General features: G+C 37.4%; 1 protein-coding gene across 4 annotated transcripts; it reads right to left on the bottom strand.

The window, feature by feature from the left end:
- Window positions 1–2131: 2131 nt before the first annotated feature.
- On the bottom strand, window positions 2132–19749 carry LOC139947044 (myosin-VIIa-like). 4 transcript variants are annotated; one of them, XM_071944869.1, is made up of 17 exons: window positions 19622–19749; window positions 17528–17636; window positions 17168–17338; window positions 16374–16496; window positions 15589–15669; window positions 13450–13520; window positions 11779–11940; window positions 11087–11189; window positions 10625–10787; window positions 10174–10432; window positions 9450–9564; window positions 9142–9231; window positions 8320–8609; window positions 7652–7768; window positions 6907–6990; window positions 5606–5725; window positions 2132–4100 (listed from the first exon to the last, which is right to left on the bottom strand). In XM_071944869.1, exons 3-17 carry the CDS (start codon window positions 17322–17324, stop codon window positions 4029–4031), a joined length of 2007 nt encoding a protein of 668 aa, XP_071800970.1. In that variant the 5' UTR covers window positions 17325–17338; window positions 17528–17636; window positions 19622–19749; the 3' UTR covers window positions 2132–4028. The 4 variants fall into 4 exon arrangements, with proteins under 4 accessions (XP_071800970.1, XP_071800973.1, XP_071800971.1 ...); XM_071944872.1 differs by having other exon boundaries at window positions 16374–16493; XM_071944870.1 differs by having other exon boundaries at window positions 19596–19742.
- Between the last annotated feature and the right edge of the window lie 569 nt (window positions 19750–20318).

Genomic DNA, 20318 nt, shown 5'->3' with positions numbered 1-20318 from the left:
CCGAAACCCTCAGGAAAGAGATGAAAGACAAAACCCACTCATCCCACTTGGGCATTGACAGCTGCCTAAGACGAGCACGCCAGAGCCTATTCTGGCCAGGAATGAATAGCGAGATAAAACACTTCATCAGCACTTGTGATGTATGTCGTTCGATGGAGATACGGCAGCAAAAAGAGAGCTTGATCTCTCATGAGCTTGCAACAAGGCCGTGGGAGCGTGTTGGAACTGATCTGTTCTCACTGAATGACAAGGATTATTTAATCACGGTGGATTACTACAGTAACTTCTGGGAAGTGGACAACCTTCCAGACACGACTAGCGCCACCGTAATTCGGAAACTCAAGGGACATTTTGCTCGTTATGGCACTCCATCCCAACTGGTAAGTGACAACGGGCCACAGTTCACGTCCACACTCTTCAGCCAATTTTCCAAGGAATGGGACTTCGAACATCTCTGCAGTAGCCCAGGAAATAGCAAAGCTAATGGCAAAGCCGAGTCTGCGGTGAAAACAGCAAAGCGACTGCTCACAAAGAGTGCAAAGTCACACACTGACCCCTACCTGGCACTCTTGGATCATCGCAACACGCCCACACAAGGTCTTGCCACAAGTCCTACACAGAGACTCATGAACCGCCGCACACGAACCTTGTTACCAACAACTGCCAATCTACTAAAGCCAAAGGTCATTGACGAGCATGATCGCATGAAGCAACGCGTGCGCAAACAGGCTGATTACTACAACAACTCAGCCAAGACGCTCACACCATTGGACGAAGGAGATACTGTACGCATGCAACCCCTCATCCAAGGACAGAAAGGCTGGGACAAAGCTACAGTGATGCGCAGACTTGATGAGCGTTCGTACATTGTCGAAACGCCTACTGGGAGATATCGTCGTAACCGCATGCATCTGCGTAAAACGGTAGAAAACCCACCAGTCTCACCGGACACTAACAAAAACAACAGCTGCAAAGCGAGTCGTGGAGACATCAGCTCACCAGCAGAGTGTACACAGGAACCAATGAATCCTATGGAAAAACCCGGACCGTTGCAAACAAACAAACAATTGAACATGGACAAAAGCACACCCAAACCGAAGCCTGACACTAATACTGATTTGGGTGCATCTATCAAAACCCGTTCAGGACGCGTAGTTACTAAACCGAAACACCTGAAAGACTATATCCCATAATTGCACATTCAAAGGATGTTTTTACTCTGCTCGCGTCAAGTGAACTTTTGGACTGTTGCTGAACAAATTTGTTAAGTGTTACTTAAAGAAGTTATTTTTACAGTTTGTTCCAAGTAAAACGAACTCATTTGAACCAGTTTGCAACAAATTAAGTTAATTTTAACTCAAGCATAGAAGACAGCTTGGTTTTTTTTTTTTTAATCAGTTGAGAATTTTCCTCCTTATCCATCCCTTTGTTTTCAGGCTAAGTCAGCAGTTCCTTTTTAATCTGCATACATTTTTTTTTAGTTTCTTGTTAACGTCAAAACTAAAAAAAAAAAAAAAAAAAAAAAAAAAAAAGAAGGGGGATGTTATGGTATTTACGTCATGTACCAATATGACCTAGGTCACCAATAAAGTGACGCGCATGCGTCGTTGTTGTTCTGTAAACCATCGATATTGTTACAAACATGCGAGTGTTCGGGAACATTTTGTATTCTTGATGCTCTGTAGGCCATCTCGGAGGCATAATGGCGAACGAAACATAACAATAGGCCTAAGCCTTCAAAACTTTAGCAGTAGAATTTGGGCCCTTTTGGATTTTGGAAGTACTTGAACTTTACATTAAAACAAAACTGGTCTTACATAGTGCAAAACTTGAGCTTAATTTTATAATTTTTTCAAACTTGAATAATCTGAATGTCACCATCTTTAAAAGATAGATGGGTTGTTTTGGAATCAACTAGTCAAAATGAGTTCATAAACATAAGAAGGCACCTATAAGCACAAACAGGTGTATACCAATTGGTTGTTAATAAAGGTAGATAGGGCAACATAAGCGCTAAAAATGTCAAAACCAACAGTGGAAAACTGACCAAAATAATTGGGAAGCAGGGAGGGGGGGGTGGCTAGTTGGCTAATCTTCATTAACGTTACACAACTAATTTTCATACATTTCAAGAATAAGTTGGTGTTTTATTCTTTTCTTGCATTTCACAATTCATTGATGTGATGATGAGTTTTCATTTGTACAGTACATAAAATTAATGCACTCTCCTCAATGAAAATGCTTATTATTCTGACACAGCTTAAAGGCACTGGACACTTTTTGTAATTACTCAAAATACTTGTTACCATAAAAACTTACGAATGCACCAGCAATTGAGAGCTGTTGATAGTATAAAACATTGTGAGGAATGGCTCTCTCTGAAGTAACATAGTTTTTGAGAAAGAAGTAATTTCTCACTAAAATATTTGAATTCAAGGCATCTGAAAGCAGGCTCCTTGTACCACAAGGGTGTAATTTCTACCATTATTCTCTTGCAACTTGCACTACCAAGAGTCCACATTTTCACAGTTTAATTACTTTATGCATACATGTATGCCGAGATAGGCCTACCCAAGGTGAGAAGAAGAAGACTGGTCTTTGCAGTTACCATAGGTGTCCAGTGCCTTTAACAACACTTAATCAGTCAAGCCTGCCTTTTAACTAGAAATACTAGTGTATGTTCGATTAATATTATATGAATACCCTTAACATAATAATAAGAGAGCTTTTACAGAGTAGCAACTTTCATAAAGATCAGGGTGCTACATCTAGACAACCACAAAAGTGAGCATAATAAATTAAATTGGAATGAAAGGTGGATTGGAATGGAAGTCTCCAAGTTAATCTTGGCACTTGATCTTGACAACTAGAAACATTTCTTTATTGTTTGAAATATTTCTCCACATGTTTTAATTATATTTAACCAAATACTTGTGTATTTGATTGTGGAACTAACCCACATAACTTTTGGGAAATGTACATCCCACAATACAGCAGAACTGTTTTCAGTGTTTTTAGTTTTTCAAAACCTTGAGGTTGTGGCCTTATGTTTCAATCGTTAATTACGAAAAATTCAGAAGTATACACATATCAAAATTATATATTCTAATGGTGAACAAACGCATTATAAACAAAATAAAAAAGTATTTCCGTTAAAAACATTCCACTCAAGTATCTGAATGGTTTTAAATGGTGTATCAACTTAATTACAGTAGGAGGGTCCATAGAATATATATAATTTCCCTCAAACTGGCAGACACCAGCGAATTTATAATTGGCTTGAATAGTACAGACAGTGAAAATTGCTATACCTTGAACTACATCTTAGATTGCATTCTTGCATAAAATTGAGAACGTTTGGTTATAAACAAATATAGAAGATTATTGTTAAGAAAGTCAGTTACAAATATATATATATATCAGATTTGCCAATATTTACATACATAACAAATGGTGACACAATGCTAAACTCCTGTACCATGTTTCTGTCATGTTATTGCTTAGTAATTATTGCCAATGCCTGTCATTATTTAAATGTAACACGTATTATAAGTAAGTCACTAAGTGTGATCATTATTAGGCAGGTAATTAATTAATCAAGAAGCATAACAAATTAATTGGTGTAGAGCAGCGAGAGCTGCTGATAGTATAAAAAGATGTGAGAAACAACTCTCTCTCTGCAGTAACGTATTCTTTTAGGTAGTTTCACAAAAATATTTGAAACTGAGAAAGACCTTAAGCCTCAAGGGCCTTAAGCCCTTCTCATCCATCTTGAAAGCACACAAACTTTTTTCTTTTCATTACTTTCTTGCAACTGTGATGACCAATTGTGATGACCAAAAAAACGCATGGCTAGTCCTAAGTTAGGGCGAGTAACTCGTTGTAACTTGAGATAAGACTAGCCCTAACTCTTTGTGAAATCCACCCCTGTTCTATTATAAACTGGTGAGTGGAACTAGTTATTCCCAATTTCAGCTGGTAGAACTTGGTTTAAGAGATGATTTGTATATATAGTTTACTTGCGATTGTTAGCTCGTTGCTAGTTCCATGGTCAGCATTTGGCTGATGTAAGCGGTCAAAATATCATCCATCATGTAGCCCTGGAAATAAACAAAATAAATAGTAATTGATGATTTTTAAAATGCATAACGAAAGTGTAGGTAAAGCACAAATAATTCTAAAACCTGACATAGACTTTTACTCAATCATTTCAACACTTTAAGATTTAGTTTAAGTGGTTCTTTAAAATCCAGAGGCACCATCAAACTATAGGTTACATAAATAGTTCAACAACTCATATCTAGCAGTAAAAACAAAGACAAAGTACAAATAAATTAATATTTAATGGTCTGAAATTCAGCATTTATCTTAATACAGCAAAAATTTCAACACATGGGCCCAAAAAGCCTATAAAGACACTGGACACTATTGGTAATTGTCAAAGACTAGTCTCACAGTTGGTGTATCTCAACATATGCATAAAATAACCAAACTATGAAAATTTGAGCTCAATCAGTCGTCAAAGTTGCGAGATATTAATTAAAGAAAAAAACACCCTTGTCGCACTATGGTCACACGAAGTTGTGTGCTTTCAGATGCTTGATTTCGAGACCTCAAATTGTAAATCTGAGGTCTCGAAATCAACTTGGCGGAAAATTACTTCTTTCTCGAAAAATACGTCACTTCAGAGGGAGCTGTTTCTCACAATGTTTTATACTACCAACCTCTCCCCATTACTCGTTTTATGCTAATAATTATTTTGAGTAATTACCAATAGTGTCCACTGCCTTCAAGAATACAAACTTGCTTAGCACAGAAAAATCTTGCTTGACAGAAACGGATGACCAGCCAAAACTCCATAAAGTTTACATTGTTGCAATTTTTGCCCCATTAACTTTGTGCTTATCAAAGCAGTATTTGCTGCTTACTTCAACAGCTTTATGAAAATGGGGCCAGAACATTAAAGTCACCTGGAAGTGGTATTTTTTCAAAATAAAGCTTTTGTCACTAATATATGTGTTTTGATGAGTGGAATGTGAATAAACAGTTAGCTAAGGTTTTAAAAAATCAGTTCTTATGTTGTTTACAAATTTAAGAGTAGACCCCGACCCGAGAGGGCGCTGTTCGTGACGTCAATCGAGGCAGACTTTGCCTGTAATGCGTAGAGTAAACACAATTGCAAAAGTACATGTACGGACCAAATCGTGAGTTTGTACATTTCAAAAAAAAAAAATTTGTTTTTTTCCGGCAATGCCGACCAGGTGTAGTGCTGCTGAATGCAGAAAAACACTTTTTGAAATGTACCAACTCACGACTTGGACGTACATGTACTTTGCACGTGTGTTTACTATACGCATTGCAGGCAAAGTCTGCCTCGATTGACGTCACAAAAGGGGTAGGCGGAGTCAACCCCCAAACAACTTTATATATTTTTTAAACATATAAATCGTGACAAACAATTACTAAAAAAATTGTTTTATTGTTCGTAAGCATATACTCTTATGTTTGAAAGAAAAACAAATTATATTTCCAGGTGACTTTAATTCTTCAAATATTGTTCTAAAATCACACAATGTTTAATCCCAAGCCTTTAATGTTTACTTACCAGTGATGTTTCACAGAGTAGCTGGGTTCCCATGACTAGATTACCAATGGTCATATGGAAGTAGGTACTATCACTTCTCCAATTGGATATCTTAGTGAAGGGGTATGTGGCAAAGGTCTCCTGTAAAACCACACAAAATCAACAGTGGATGTTTAAAGGGTGTATACAATCGAGGCCTGTTACTTCACAGAGGCAACAAAAGCATTTGGGGTGGCATGGTTGGCTTGTGCGCAAAGCAGTCGCCTCTCACCAAGGTGACCCCTGGCAAAGCACTCGCCTCTCACCAAGGTGACCCCGGTTCGATTCCCGGCCAGGGCCATATGTGAGTTTAGTTGTGCATTGGTTCTCTGCTGTGCCACGAGGGTTTTCCAGACCAGCCAGTTTTCCTCTCTCGGGAAAAAATCAAACACTTTCGATCTATGGCTTTGCTCCGTGGTCATAATGGGTTGATGTGGCTGGCAGCCAAACCACTTGCATGCCTGCTTCGCGAACACTTTGTAGCCGCATCCTTCGCAAGTCAGCTCTTACCTGCGAGTAAGGATGATTAGCCTCCCAAATATTATGTGTTTATGGTTCACTTTCAAAGAAAAATAGGGAACTGTTTGAGCGAGTCCGTAAAACATCAGTTGTACGTAAATAGGGGTACTTAATTACCTGCTGGTTTTATCTTATTCACAATCGTTTTCTCATTCACTGGAATACTTTGTTTAATATTTGCTCGTATTTATTGGGTGGGTGTTTTACTTACTTTTAGTGCGTATTATTTCTGTCCTTTTAATCTGTGTAACTAATAACTGTGTTATTCCTATTATGCCAATGGAAGCTGAATTTCCGTATATTATTTCAAATGCGGGGCAATAAAACATCATAATTCTAATTCGAAATTATTATTATTGATTGCCTCTATGCCCCCTGGTCATTTTCTCGGTGCCCTTGAAATGCTACAGCAGAAATGTTCAAGCTTCTCATAGGGTGCCCTTTACCAAGGAAAAAATGGCTTGGTGGCCATGCCCTTTCGAAAACGAAGCATACACGTACAGGCCTAGTATTATACATCATTATAATATAAATACTAACAGATTTGAACATGACTATAATTTTCATGGTGGGAACAATTTTGCTTAAAATTGCTATAGTTTTAGTGAAAATTTTATTTTTTATTGCACGCGTCCAGCCAAAAACCTCCAACAAATGATAGATCAACATGGTAACTTTGGACACAGTCGCAAACTTCTTTTGCCAGACAACTTAAACAAATATTTTTAAAAGCGGAGACCATTATTTTTTTTGTAGATTCTTACCTTAGTGCGTTTATCAATCAAATTCACCCCAAGTTTGTTGATTGCAATCAGGAGAATCTCAGGCATACTTGGTTCGAATATTTCCTGTCAACCAAAATAAAAACAATAAATGAAGAAACAAATCCATGAAAAATAAGATTTATACTTTGCATGGTGGGAGTAAAATTAGGTGAGGTTTGCGGAAACGTGTAAATCTCTTTAGTAGAGTAGTGTTGGTTCTGAAAAGAACCGGTGGTTGATAACTCAACGTTTCGATCAGTATGCTCTGATCCACTTCATTAGAATGCTGGACTCAAATCTAACACATGAACCAACGAAGATGAAGGAATATGAATGAATACCATTGTGCTAGATCATTGACGGAGTGAAAAACAGAGCTTAAAGGAACACGTTGCCTTGGATCGGTCGAGTTGTTCTTTAAGAAGCGTTTGTTATAAAAGCATATGGGTAGAAAGATGCTGTAAAAGTAGAATACAATGATCCACACAAACATGCCTCGAAATTGCACGGTTTTCCTTTTACCTCGTCGACTAACACAGTCGGCCATTTATGGGAGTCAAATTTTTGACTCCCATAAATGGCCGACCGTGTTAGTTCGCACAGAAAAAGGAAAACCACGCAATTTCAAGGCAAACTTGTGTGGATCATTGTATTCTACTTTTAAAACATCTTTCCAACCATATGCATTTTATAACAAACGGTTACAAACGCTTTTTTATAGGCAACATGTGCCTTTAAGTCTCACCTTGACTTCAAAGAATGATGAGCCGAACGTTGGCCATCTGTAAACGATCTTCAAGAACGCAATTTTAGCTTTATCCCTAGACTTGCCAGAATGTTGGTTGTAAGCAGCAACAATAGCCTGTCAAGAAAAATTATAATGTATATTTGGTTTGCGGTAATAAACTATATCACAAAGGTATTACAAGAAGCCTGTGAGGAAATATCACTATGGTTAAACAAACATTGTAACAGTACCCAAACTGCAGAAACGTGAATTGAATCTACAAAACAAATTAACTTTTATGCTATCTGATAAACACTTGCTCTCTGCCAATTTCAAAAGAAGAATATTTAAAGGGGAATTGCCAAAACAGTTTTTAGGATAACTAAACATGAAATCTTCAACAGTCCACTGGATGGGTGAAGATGCAAGAAGCTTTGATAACAAATACAACAGGGCGGCAAGTGAACTTTGACATTTCACATAGAGTCTGTGAGACAGGAGATTAGATTGTAGAGTTTTGCTATCTTGAATAACGGTGTCTACAAGACTCAAACAGGCATTTGTCCCTGGAAAAAACTTAAATTTTTTTTATTGAGGACAAAGGCTGACCTACATGGTGTATGATTTAATCATATAATTTTTTTGATTTGTTTCCATAGGCAAATCAATCAGAAATCAGATCTTACCCTCTTCCATTCCTCAGGAGACATAACCCTAATCATATCAAACGGCAGTAATTCCTTCGTCATCCGAGGAATATTCTGAAACTCAGATTTATCATCGCCGAATCTGACCCGGTACTGAAGAGCAGCTAGCTGAGCAGCTTCTTCCTTGGAACATTTATGGTAACCTCGTAGGAGATTATGAAGTTCCTGGTGGTAGTGAAAGATGATATCAGCTATTGGATCACGACCTGGTACTGTGTTGGTCCATAACTTCTTCATGAAGACTACCTGGTAGGTTATTGCCATTGATCCTGGGTGCACAACACAAACATAAATGAATGGCAAGAAACAAAACACATCCCAAATGTGTGTTTTAAAGTGGGCTTAAACCCCACCAATGTAGTACAGCATGGTTTCTTTGATTGACTCGGAAAAGTACCGAGTATATATACAGTCAAGGTTTAAGGTTCATTTATGCTTAACAAAATAAATTAATATCCTAATAATAATAATCAGTTTGTATAAAGCGCTTTAGACACCCAAAGGGCATCTCAAAGCTCGTCGGGAGTAATACCACCTGTACTGCCAAATGTAGCTCAACAAAAGTGTCTTGCTCAAAGTATACAAGGGACAAAAGTGTCTCGACCAAGGCTCAAACTCACACTCTGCTGAATAGAAGAGCTTGAATTCGGTGAGCACTCTCTCCTGCTTGGCACTACAGACCATACTAAAATTCAACAATCATGTCATATTTGCTGCAACTGATGTTAGCACTTTGCTCTCAGAGGACATGGATGAAATGGGCCGTTACGTTCATCTTTCTCGCTTTGACCTGTCTCTTACCTTCTCTGCTTGGTCTAGCTGTCCTGCTGATCCTGTCCATCAGATATTGCATAAAGTCAAAATAGAAATCACTCTCTGGTACACTGATCACTACAAAACGACAACAAATATATGGAGAATAATCAACGACGACTTATCATAATTTATATTCTTGGGTTGAAAAGACTCATGAATGAATGATGGAAGATGGCTTTCCTCACTAGTATATATTTCTCTAGGGATTTGTATATTGTCAACATGGAACTTGATTGACAGAAACCTACTTAACAGTCTGTTCTCTTAAATAACTCTGCATTGAATATATTTACCATTATCATCAATCTTAACAAACAAACTGAATCCTTCCGAGGATTTCAACCGTAGTCGTTGACCAATATTCTGACAGATATCTTTGGCCCTCGTTCCTGAAGTGACCTCAAAAATCTAAAAGCAAAGAAGAAACAAAGAGCAAATGGTTTCAGTATACAATAACAAATATCATTGAAAAGCATGTTTCCATCACTGCAGAAGCCTCTATTCATTTCTTCTACCAACACATAATAATAATGGTACAAATTAATAACAATATAAAATGATCAACTTTTATAAAGTGCAAAATTACAGTGAAGTCTAAAAGCCCTTTTGGAAAGTCAAGAGAGAAAAACCAGGAAAGATGAAAACAAAAATTCAGGAAATACAGAAAAACCCACAAAATGCATACAATGAAAATACAGACAAAACACTATAAATACAACTAGGAAACTGCCATGGCGAGCTGCCGATCGCCAGATAGAACCAATGACTGACAGACAAACCAATTCTTTGATCAGCTGATGGTCAAAGGAATGGGGAGATTGACAAGTATGAAGTAATAATCATTTATTGTTTTCATTGTTTTAGCTCATTCAACTGGAACTAGTGATAAACTCTTTGAGTTTTATCTTTTAATATTATTAATATACATATAAGCAGCAATATTTTGATTTAAGTTTTTAAGCGGTATATCAAAAACAAGTTTTCAATTCCTGTCTGTTAATTGCGACCACTAATTACCTCATCCGTGTCATCAGGAAAATACACCTTGTGATATATCTGTCTAGTCTTGTGCTGAATTGCCTCTACTTCCACCAAGTGAGGGGGGTATTTACGTTGACCAAAACGAACCAGTTTCTTCAATCGATGGCGGCATTCAGCAGAAAGATGATTATCTGCTGAACGTAGAAACTTTTTAACTTCTGGCATGAGGGTTTGACTACAGGCAAAGATGCCGGTAACCAGCCACATCAACTCCCAACCTCTCTCTTCACTCAATCTACAGGGAATCATTTATAATGAGAAGCTTGAAGGCGCTGGATACTATTGGTAATTACTCAAAATAATTGTTAACATAAAAACTGACTTGGTAACAAGCAATGGGGAGCTGTTGACAGTATAACACATTGTGGGAAACCGCTCCCTCTGAAGTAACGTAGCTTTTGAGAAAGAGGTAACGAACATGACTTACTTTCGTTTGTTATCCGTCAGCTGCTTAATGAGCTGACAATAAATCTCATCCTTCAATGGCTCATTCTTCAACGGAGATTCAAATATTTTAACTGAGAGGTCATTATCAAGACGATTGCGATATGACCTCTTTGTTGGGAAGTCACCCATGTACTTCAGAATAGGTTCAAAGAAGTCAAGGACAGTAATGTAAAGTTGGTTCTTAAACTAAAACAGCAAAGTTTTTATCACAACAGAACTTCAAGTACTGACATTGACAAACACTTTCCCTGCTGATTATTAAGTTTATAACGTCCTAGTGAGTTCACACATCATGTCCGCAGATCTCTCCTCGCACGCTTTCTTTTGTAATGGAGCCATTGATCAATCGATCAAATGACCAATCAGTAATAGATGCATTGATTGATTGATTGAGTGATTTTGATCGATGATTGAATGATTATTCGATATGTTAAAAGGATATCTTTAAAAGCATCGCAGGCTTGTTCGGCCATTTCCGGATTATTCAGCAGTTTCTTAATCAGAGGTTGTCTAATAGCTTCTTTGGTGTGACTCCAAAGGTTATCCTGTACAGATCAAACAAATCCTCCAGTACAGCTTAATAAAATACACCCCCTATAGTCAATAAGTAAAGGTTGACTAATTTTACTCGAACCCAGGCTGGTCGACACAGCCTCATGATTGGTTCAAACACTCACCCTAGTACGATGTTTTACAGCCCTATTCAATGTCCTCTTATAGTAGGTGGTCTAAAGTTATTGGTTCTTAAACACTCACCCTAATAGGCGCTTTTCATCAGCCCTACTCAATGTCCTCTTATAGATGTAGGGTAGCCTAAAGTGATTGGTTCTTGAAACACTCACCCTAGTATGATGCTTTACAGCCCTATTCAATGTCCTCTTAGTACCGGTAGGTGGTCTAATGTGATTCTTAAACACCCACCCTAGTACGACGCTTTACAGTCCTCTTTAGGTGGTAGCCTAAAGTGATTGGTTTTCAAACACTCACCCTAGTACGTCACTTTAAAGCCCTACTTAATGTCCTCTTAGGAGGTGGTCTAAATTGGTTTAAAACACTCACCCTAGTACGACACTTTACAGCCCTACAATGTCCGCTTGGGAGGTGGCCTAAAGTGATTGGTTTTGAAAGACTCACCCTAGTACGATGCTTTACAGCGCTACTCAATGTCCTAAAGTGATCGATAGCAAACTCCTCCAGGGTATGTTGTCTGCGATGAGTCTCACCATTCTTCATTGCTTCTTCATGAGGTGCAAGCATAGGATCGGACATCTCCTGGGGTTGCTGTGTAAACTGCACCTGATGATCAATCACAGAAAGACAAGGAATTCATTTGTTAAAACTCTTGTTGACTGTTGTGGTGGTTTAAAGATGCATGATGTATAACATGAACTAGAACACAACATGCAGGATACTACAACAGAACAAACAGACAACCATGCAGGATACTACAACAGAACAAACAGACAAACAAGCAGGATACTACAACAGAACAAACAGACAAGCAAACAGGATACTACAACAGAACAAACAGACAAGCAAACAGGATACTACAACAGAACAAACAGACAAACAAGCAGGATACTACAACAGAACAAACAGACAACGAGCAAGACATAACTGAACAAGCATGACATTATAACAGAACAAACAGACTATCAAGCAGGACATTATGCTAAATAAAAATAAATAAAAATTGATCGTCCCCGCCCGCATTCTTTTGGGGGGCCGCATCCTTTTTCTTAATTTTACTTTTAATCCATCTTTTTAAAAGGACCGGCCTAGGAGCTCTTCCCGAATCTAACATGATTCTTTAACACGTGTAACCTACGTTTCATAAAACAAGTATTAGTGAATGCCTACACAAAAGCCAATCTTGTTACTTAGTGTAATCCGACCCTGTTAACACAGGTCCTCATGCAACAAATACATGTAGGTATAAAAATAAATATGTTTGCGATGGGTTCAAACTGAAGAATTGGTGGCCTGTTTGATTTAAAATACTCAGCGGCCATCTTACTCTCATCCTCCTCTTTTTTTTAAAAATCCGGACGATATAAACTGGTATTTCTTACTATTTGGCCTTACAAGAGAACAAACAGACAATGAGCAGGACATTATAACCAAGGAGGTAGAAATCCTTGTTATAACAGAACGAACGACAATCAAGCAGGACATAATAGAGATAAAAAACAAGCAGGACATTATAACAGAACAAACAGACAACTAGCAAGACATTATAACTGGACAAGCAGACAAACAAGCATGACATTATAAGAGAACAAACAGACAACAAGCAGGAAACAAACAGACAAACAAGCAAGACATTATAAGAGAACAAACAGACAAACAAGCAGGACATTATAATAGAACAAGCAGGCAAACAAACAGGAAATTATAACAGAACAAAAAGACAATCAAGCAGGACATTATAAGAGAACAAACAGACAAACAAGCAGGACATTATAACAGACCAAACAGACAACGAGCCGGACATTATAAGGAACAAACAGACAATGAGCAGGACAACAAAAGTATACAAATCTGAACATTGAAAAAAGTAACACATCCTCCCACTCTTCCCTATTCACAAAAACAAAAATAAAATAAAAACAAGAAAAGTCCTGACTAATATTCATCATTAGTGCTTGCTTATTACTAATTTGCCAATAGTGCCAGGCCTTAAATCAATATTAAGGCTTAATTATTATATACATGCAAACAAGGTGACCTATAAAATCCTATTACTGCCTGTCCTCTGAGTATAAGGCATTATTTTGATCTGATTGATAAAATGTGTTATCATGCCTTTCTACAGCTCTTTGCAGCAACCGGGGCTGGATCTTTCGTTGGATGGGCTCTTTGCACACTTCCATTATCTGATTGAAAACAAAAAACATGATATGGAAAAATTCATCTTGATTCAACAACATCAATAAATAAATTCAGAAAAACCTTCAGTAAATGAGTGCAGCTCTAGAATTCATGGAATGGTAAAACCATGGCTCAAAACATCATCCATTTATATTATCCTAGAGCCTGACCATTCAATATCAACCACCATGGCAGGGTTTGCCTATAACTTTGTCAGCGACTAGCCAGCGGGACCAATTGACTGTTTGCGCAACCAGTGTTTAAATGTGATCATGTGACCTGCGATAGGTATAGAAAAACACAGCTACACAGTAAAGTCATGGGAAGACTCTTACCGATGGACCATAATTGGCTGTATTTTCGACAAATAAAACTTTTAACTCAAAACGAAGCCCTTTTAATAAAGTTGAATGTTGTGACATTGATTTAAATCACATTTGCTGTTTGATAAACCCAGTATTCTACTACAAACAAAAGAGGTTTCTTTTGAGAGTATGGTTAAACATAGATTACTGTGACTTGAGCATCTCATCATGCCCCATGGTTTGTGCGTTGTGCATGGTGTGAAGTCGGGCTGTGCCAAGGGAGACCTCATTGTCGTCCGACTCTAGCTGAAAGCTACCCCTTCAGATAAATAATTTGAGGGTGAACATAAATCAATTTGCAGCTTCTTCAGAAGATTTTTTTGTTATATTGGCAGCAAAATCATTACAATGAGGGCAATGCAAAACCACACTTTCCGAGGAGCGCCTATTAATGTTGCACAGGCTGCATACTCCCCACCAGGGAGCTGAAATGGTTTAAGGCCCATGTGACCAGTGGTAATAATGTGAAGCGCTTTGGGACGCCCTCCGGGTGTGAAAGCGCTATATAAAAACTGGCTGTTATTATTATTATTATTATTCACTATGTGAATTTACTCTAGTAACTTTTATTTTACTCTTCGTCTTATGCTTAGGAGTTTACATTCTTACATATTTTCGCTTAGTTTTCAACTTTTATATTATAATTTTATAATGTGATTTTATGCTTACTTTTTAATATGTTAATTTGTTTATTCTTAACAATGTTATCATGCAGGGCCCAATAGAAACCAGTTTTTTTTTCCACTGATTTGGCTCACCCTGGGTAAACAGAGGAAATAAATAAATAATTTTTGTAGGATATCCTAGTTGGTGGAACTGTGTCTTACTCTTATACATTTGGCATTGTTCAGCCAACAGTAAGCTTTCATGGTACAAACTCCAGAATATTCTTCAGTGATTTCAAGAAAGAAAAGCCTTGATTTAACAAAACAATGCACCAATTATCATGTCGTTTTAAGGCCGGTGATATGCAGTAGGCCTGCACCATGTTTGATGATGTGTAATACCCATGTCAGGTCAGGTCACATAACGATGGTAGCGCAATTGGTCTTTTACATTGTCATTTCACTAGTCTGTAATTCATCTTGAACAGGAATGCTTTTCAATATTGAACAAGCCAGTTGGACCACTTGGAAAGAATTATGACTGGTCCTTCTCGGAATTTTAACTGACATTTGGCTAGTGGACCCCTGTTAAGGAACATTACAGAATTGGTAAGGAACAAAATTTGTTGAAGATGATGATAGTAGAAAACATCCCCTGAAATATTTCTGTATAATATTTAATAATATTTATTCGGGCAAACACATTTACAAGCACATGTACACATTAAAAATATTTAAGAAAACAAAGTAAAACAACAGTGGGGTGCCAAAGAGAGCGTTAAAGTAAAAAAAATGTATAACTATCGCCAAAAGGCGTATGTCTCCTAGGCGTATGAATTATGTCATATTTGATGAGAAATACATTTCCTATCGCTCAGGGAATTTTTTTTAATCGATTTCATGCAAAATGCATAATTATTTTCTCGTGACCCAGATGGCAGATGGATCTCAAACTTCTTCTGGTTTGTCAGTTTATGTACATAATGGATTACAAAAAGTGCTTACACTGCCAGCAACAGTTTTGTTAGCAAAAGACAATTCTGTAATGTTCCTTTAAGAATTACTATCTTAGATTGACATATGTCTTTTATTGAGTAAATTACCTGTTGGTTTCACTGCTGAATCCGAAGCTTGTTTCTGTTTTGATGAGGCAGTTAATTTCTCCAATGCAGGTAAAACATCCTCTGGAAGACAAAGTTAAAGAGAGAATTAGGCTAACAAATTAAAATTGAATACGGTGGAGAAAACTCTTGTGAAGCTAAACTGATTTTGAGCAAAATGGGGCACGACATAATATGTACAATCTAGATATATATCAAGGGACCTCACTCTAAGATGTATTGATTCATCGCTAACTCATTTTACAGACATAACTTTTGATGGTGTTACTGCAAACCTTGTAATTTCCATTGGTTATATAAAATTATTCCAACTACCAAAGTCCTCTGTATTATAACACAATAAAAAAGACCCAGTTCCACTTCAAAGTTGAAACCAAATTTAATTTATGTTAAATATTCTTGAGACTCAGGGTCTGGGTACTTTTTGTAAGACACAAAACAAAATGTCCACAGATTTGCATTAAACTTACACAGTTTGAAGATAGTGGTGGTCGAGGTGCTGTATTTTTGGGTTTAAGCAAATCAAGTCACAAAAATAATTTTCGTCTCAGTGAGACAAACATTATTTGGGCATGTAAAACGTGTTTGTGACACGGTTTTACTAAATTCTCAAAAACTACAGCACCTCAGCAAGTAATTATAAGGTAGGCTTTCCTCAAACTGTGTAAGTTTAATGTCAATCTGTGGACATTGTTTTTTGTGTTACAAAAAGTACCCAAATCTTTTAAAACAAAATTGACAAAAAGTTGCTAATGTTTGTGCCTTACCTGTTGCTCCTGGCTTCAGCTGTACAATGTTGATTGTACAGTGGCTAGGGTTTATAAAAGCCAAATTACCGTTGCCTTCTGTGTGGTGTAGAGCCATAGATTGCATCACATTGGCACCTCCTGCTGTTGGCAATGAAGAAAAGTAATTTCTACATGAAAAATGCAAAAGTTTACTTTGGGAATTTGCTCAATACTCAATTTGAATTGAATTGAATGGTTTATTCGTCAAGTATATAAAAACAATACAGACATTATCTGGCTAGAATCAGGTGCTCAGCTCATTAACTACTTGTAGAAACTAGAAGATACAGCGTTATATAATCAACATATAGGCCTACTGGTCCACACTAAAAAGAAATGGATGTTCTTGTCCGAAGTATTATTCTTTTAGAAAAACTGTCCATGATACTGTTTGTGAAAGCATAAACATGATAAAGAAAGAAAAATATCTAATCATGTACCTCGGAAAAAGGTTTTATGCCACATTTAGCCATGTACTTTTGCATAGATTGGCTTTTTACTTGTTGATCGTATATAGTTTTGTTAAAGGAAATTCATACTACAACTAATTAGGTTAAAACAAATAATGTTCTTTACTAACTCTTTGTGTATTATTTTAAAATATTTTTGTATCATACCTTCTATAGGGTTATGGGTGTATTCTTTAATAAGTGTGTGGAATAAAACAAAGAAATAATTACATTTGTTTAGACATATATTTTATCCCAACTCATCTTCACATATTCATTTCAAATCCTGCGTACAGATTGATACTAATCACAGTAAGTTTATACCTTGAAGCATTTGTGTGTTTTCTGCTCTCACTAAGTCTCTTGTTTCTGGCAATGGTTGAATGTTTTCAACAACAGCCCTTGATCTTTGTTCTGGTTCTTGAGATTGTCTGGCCATCTCCTCCTCTTCCATCATGGTCTCCTCACTCTGGTCAGCCATATCTGACACACAATCTTAGGAATCAAAGAAAGACATTTACTCAGATGACAGGTTGTTTTTATGTTTCATTCCAATGTAATGTCTAAGGACATGCTCATTAGCATATACATTAACATAATGTAGGAATACATTACATATGACAATCTCTTTTTGATTATGTCAAAGTGCATGATATACTGGTCAGCAATATGATGCAGTCTTACCTTCAATTCAAGGAATAATCAGTGCTTCACCCAATTACAAATTAGTCCAAAAGATTAAACATCTTCACTGATGGATGTTGTCAGATAACAAAGCCAAAGTTTGACAAACCTAATTGTGAGAGAAAAAATCAAAGAAATGTTCTAGTTTAAATGTACTCATGAATATTCTCCATCATCCAATGGTAATAACTAATATAATATTGATAATGTTATAATCGAGACAACTGGGTCACCAACTCGTTTTTTGCCACCACAAGATCAGGCAGCCTGTGATGGATAGTATACAAATATTGACTGCTTCGAGTGCTATGGTTAAAACTATGACTCCCGAGGTGATCCACGGAGCGTTCTATTTTCCCGAGGCGAAGCCGAGGGAAAATAGAACGCTCCGGGGATCACCGAGGGAGTCATAGTTTTTAACCATTGCACGAGTAAAAGCAGTCAATATTTGTTTTATAACACCCCAAACATTTCTAAAACCTGTATTATTATTATTAAGTTACAGACCTGAATGCTACAATCCACGGACGACGCGAACACAGATTGCAAACACTTTTACCTACTGTGTTGCATGTAGTGTCGGACAATCCGAAATGGTTACAGACTATTAATTTATCATCCTCGTACACGCAACGGACGTCTGGGTACTGCACGCCGTGGGCTAGTCTGTCGGACTAGCGCACGGCGCCATGTGCTAGTCTTCGGACTAGCGCATGGCAAACCGACGCTCTATCACACGGCCGTCGTCTAGCAAAACTAAGACATGTCATGTGACGCGCTCTAAACCAATGAGCAGGCACAATACTTGCAAGGGGTGTTATAATCAGTAATAGTAAGTCTAGTAGTAATTGTCTGGCTTAAAGGCAGTGGACACTATTCGTAATTGTCAAAGACAGTTGGTGTATCTCAACATATATGCATAAAATAATAAACCTGTGAAAATTTGAGCTCATCGGTCATCGAACTTGCGAGATAATAATGAAAGAAAAAACACCCCTGTCACACAAAGTTGTGTGTGTTCAGATGGTTGATTTCGAGACCTCAAGTTCTAAATCTGAGGTCTTGAAATCAAATTCGTGGAAAATTACTTCTTTCTCGCAAACTATGGCACTTCAGAGGGAGCCGTTTCTCACGATGTTTTATACCATCAACCTCTCCCCATTACTCGTCACCAAGAAAGGTTTTATGCTAATAATTATTTTGAGTAATTACCAATAGTGTCCACTTCCTTTAATAGTACATTATCAACATATATGAACAAGTATCACCCTACTGACCTATATCAACACAAGTCCTAAGAAATGATCTTGTATTGTTCAATCTAATCTCATAATCCATCCTAGTTGCGATAAATAACCCTACTCCTCGACCGTCGGGAGGAGGGTTACGTTATCGCAACTATCCATCCAAGATATCCTTCCTCAATGTGCTTCAGCTTTTCAAGTCTTCAATATGGCACACAACAATTAAAGGGTGTATCAGACTTAGGGTTTGTACTTTTTGTTACACAAAACACAATGTCCACAGATATGGGTTTGAACATAATTGGGGATAATTCCATACGTCGCCACCATTTTATCCGCTCCAATTAACTCCAATTCCGCTGAATTGTTGTCTTACCTGAGAGAAGGGTTACCGCATAATAGACCCGGTGTATAGGGGCGCTATATTCCTTTTTCGAAATGTAACGTTATCGGTCCTAGACCTAGTATATACTAAGTTTGACAGATAATGTCAAAATTTCGAAAACAGGGATGGGCCTACAGCGCCCCAGTTACTATATCTGGTTTAACGCATTACATCCTGAGAAACGAGTGAGAGGAAAATAACTAAACAGTTCGAAAACCGGTCCCATATGAAAACCACTTTTTGTACACTTTTTGACCCTAGCCCAATCGAATAGATACAACCTGAGGTAAAAATGAAACCGGGCAGAATCGAAATTGGTGGCGAGGTCGTAAAATATTCCCGCTCACAGTTTCTTTAAGGCAAAGCCGGAGATTATGTTTGAGTTTATTGAGTGCACAAAATAAAGTTTTTTTTATCAATAATTGTCTAGGGTACTCACACCATGGAGCAATAAACTAGACTCACACGCACTCCAAATGATGATGTTCTGAAGATATGGAGGGTTGGCGGGTTGGTGATGTCCTACCAGCAGGGATGAGGGCTATTTGGGTTTCTGGTCCACGTCTAAGAAATATCCACATTATTTCCCAATAGTTTCCATTCCTCATACTATTTCCGCATAGAGGGAGGACATTGACATTAATGACAATGCATTGTCGACAGATGGCGGTATTTTTTGTAGTGATTTTGATCTGGGTGTAAAACTCCCCTAAAAAGTATAACCAAACCTAAATGATAATATTTTAATCAAGTAAAGGCAGTGGATTCTATTGGTAATTACTCAAAATAATTATTAGCATAAAACCTTTCTTGGTGACGAGTAATGGGGAGAGGTTGTGGTATAACACATTGTGAGAAACGGCTCCCTCTGAAGTGCCATAGTTTTTTAGAAAGAAGTAATTTTCCACAAATTAGATTTCGAGACCTCAGATTTAGAACTTGAGGTCTCAAAATCAACCATCTAAACGCACACAACTTCGTGTGACAAGGGTGTTTTTTCTTTCATTATTATCTCGCAACTTCGATGACCGATTGAGCTCAAATTTTCGCAGGTTAGTTATTTTATGCATATGTTGAGATAAACCAACAGTGAAGGCTAGTCTTTGACAACAGTGTCCACTGCCTTTAAATAAAAACAATACAATTTAAAGTCTCACAGCCT

Source organism: Asterias amurensis, chromosome 14, assembly GCF_032118995.1.
Source record: "Asterias amurensis chromosome 14, ASM3211899v1".
NCBI classification, from domain to species: Eukaryota; Metazoa; Echinodermata; class Asteroidea; order Forcipulatida; family Asteriidae; genus Asterias; species Asterias amurensis.
The sequence above is the reverse complement of the archived record's forward strand: the minus strand, read 5'-3'. Positions and strand labels throughout refer to the sequence as shown.

Bases quoted from the DNA above. Each gene is read 5' to 3' on its own strand.
- LOC139947044 (XM_071944869.1), bottom strand. From the start codon at position 17,324: ATGGCTGACCAGAGTGAGGAGACCATGATGGAAGAGGAGGAGATGGCC. The intron at 8,610-9,141 runs GTAAGAGACAGG...TTGTGCACCCAG, and splicing joins AGCTAGACCAAGCAGAGAAG to GATCAATGGCAATAACCTAC. The intron at 6,991-7,651 runs GTGAGACTTAAA...TTTGGTTGACAG, and splicing joins CATCATTCTTTGAAGTCAAG to GAAATATTCGAACCAAGTAT.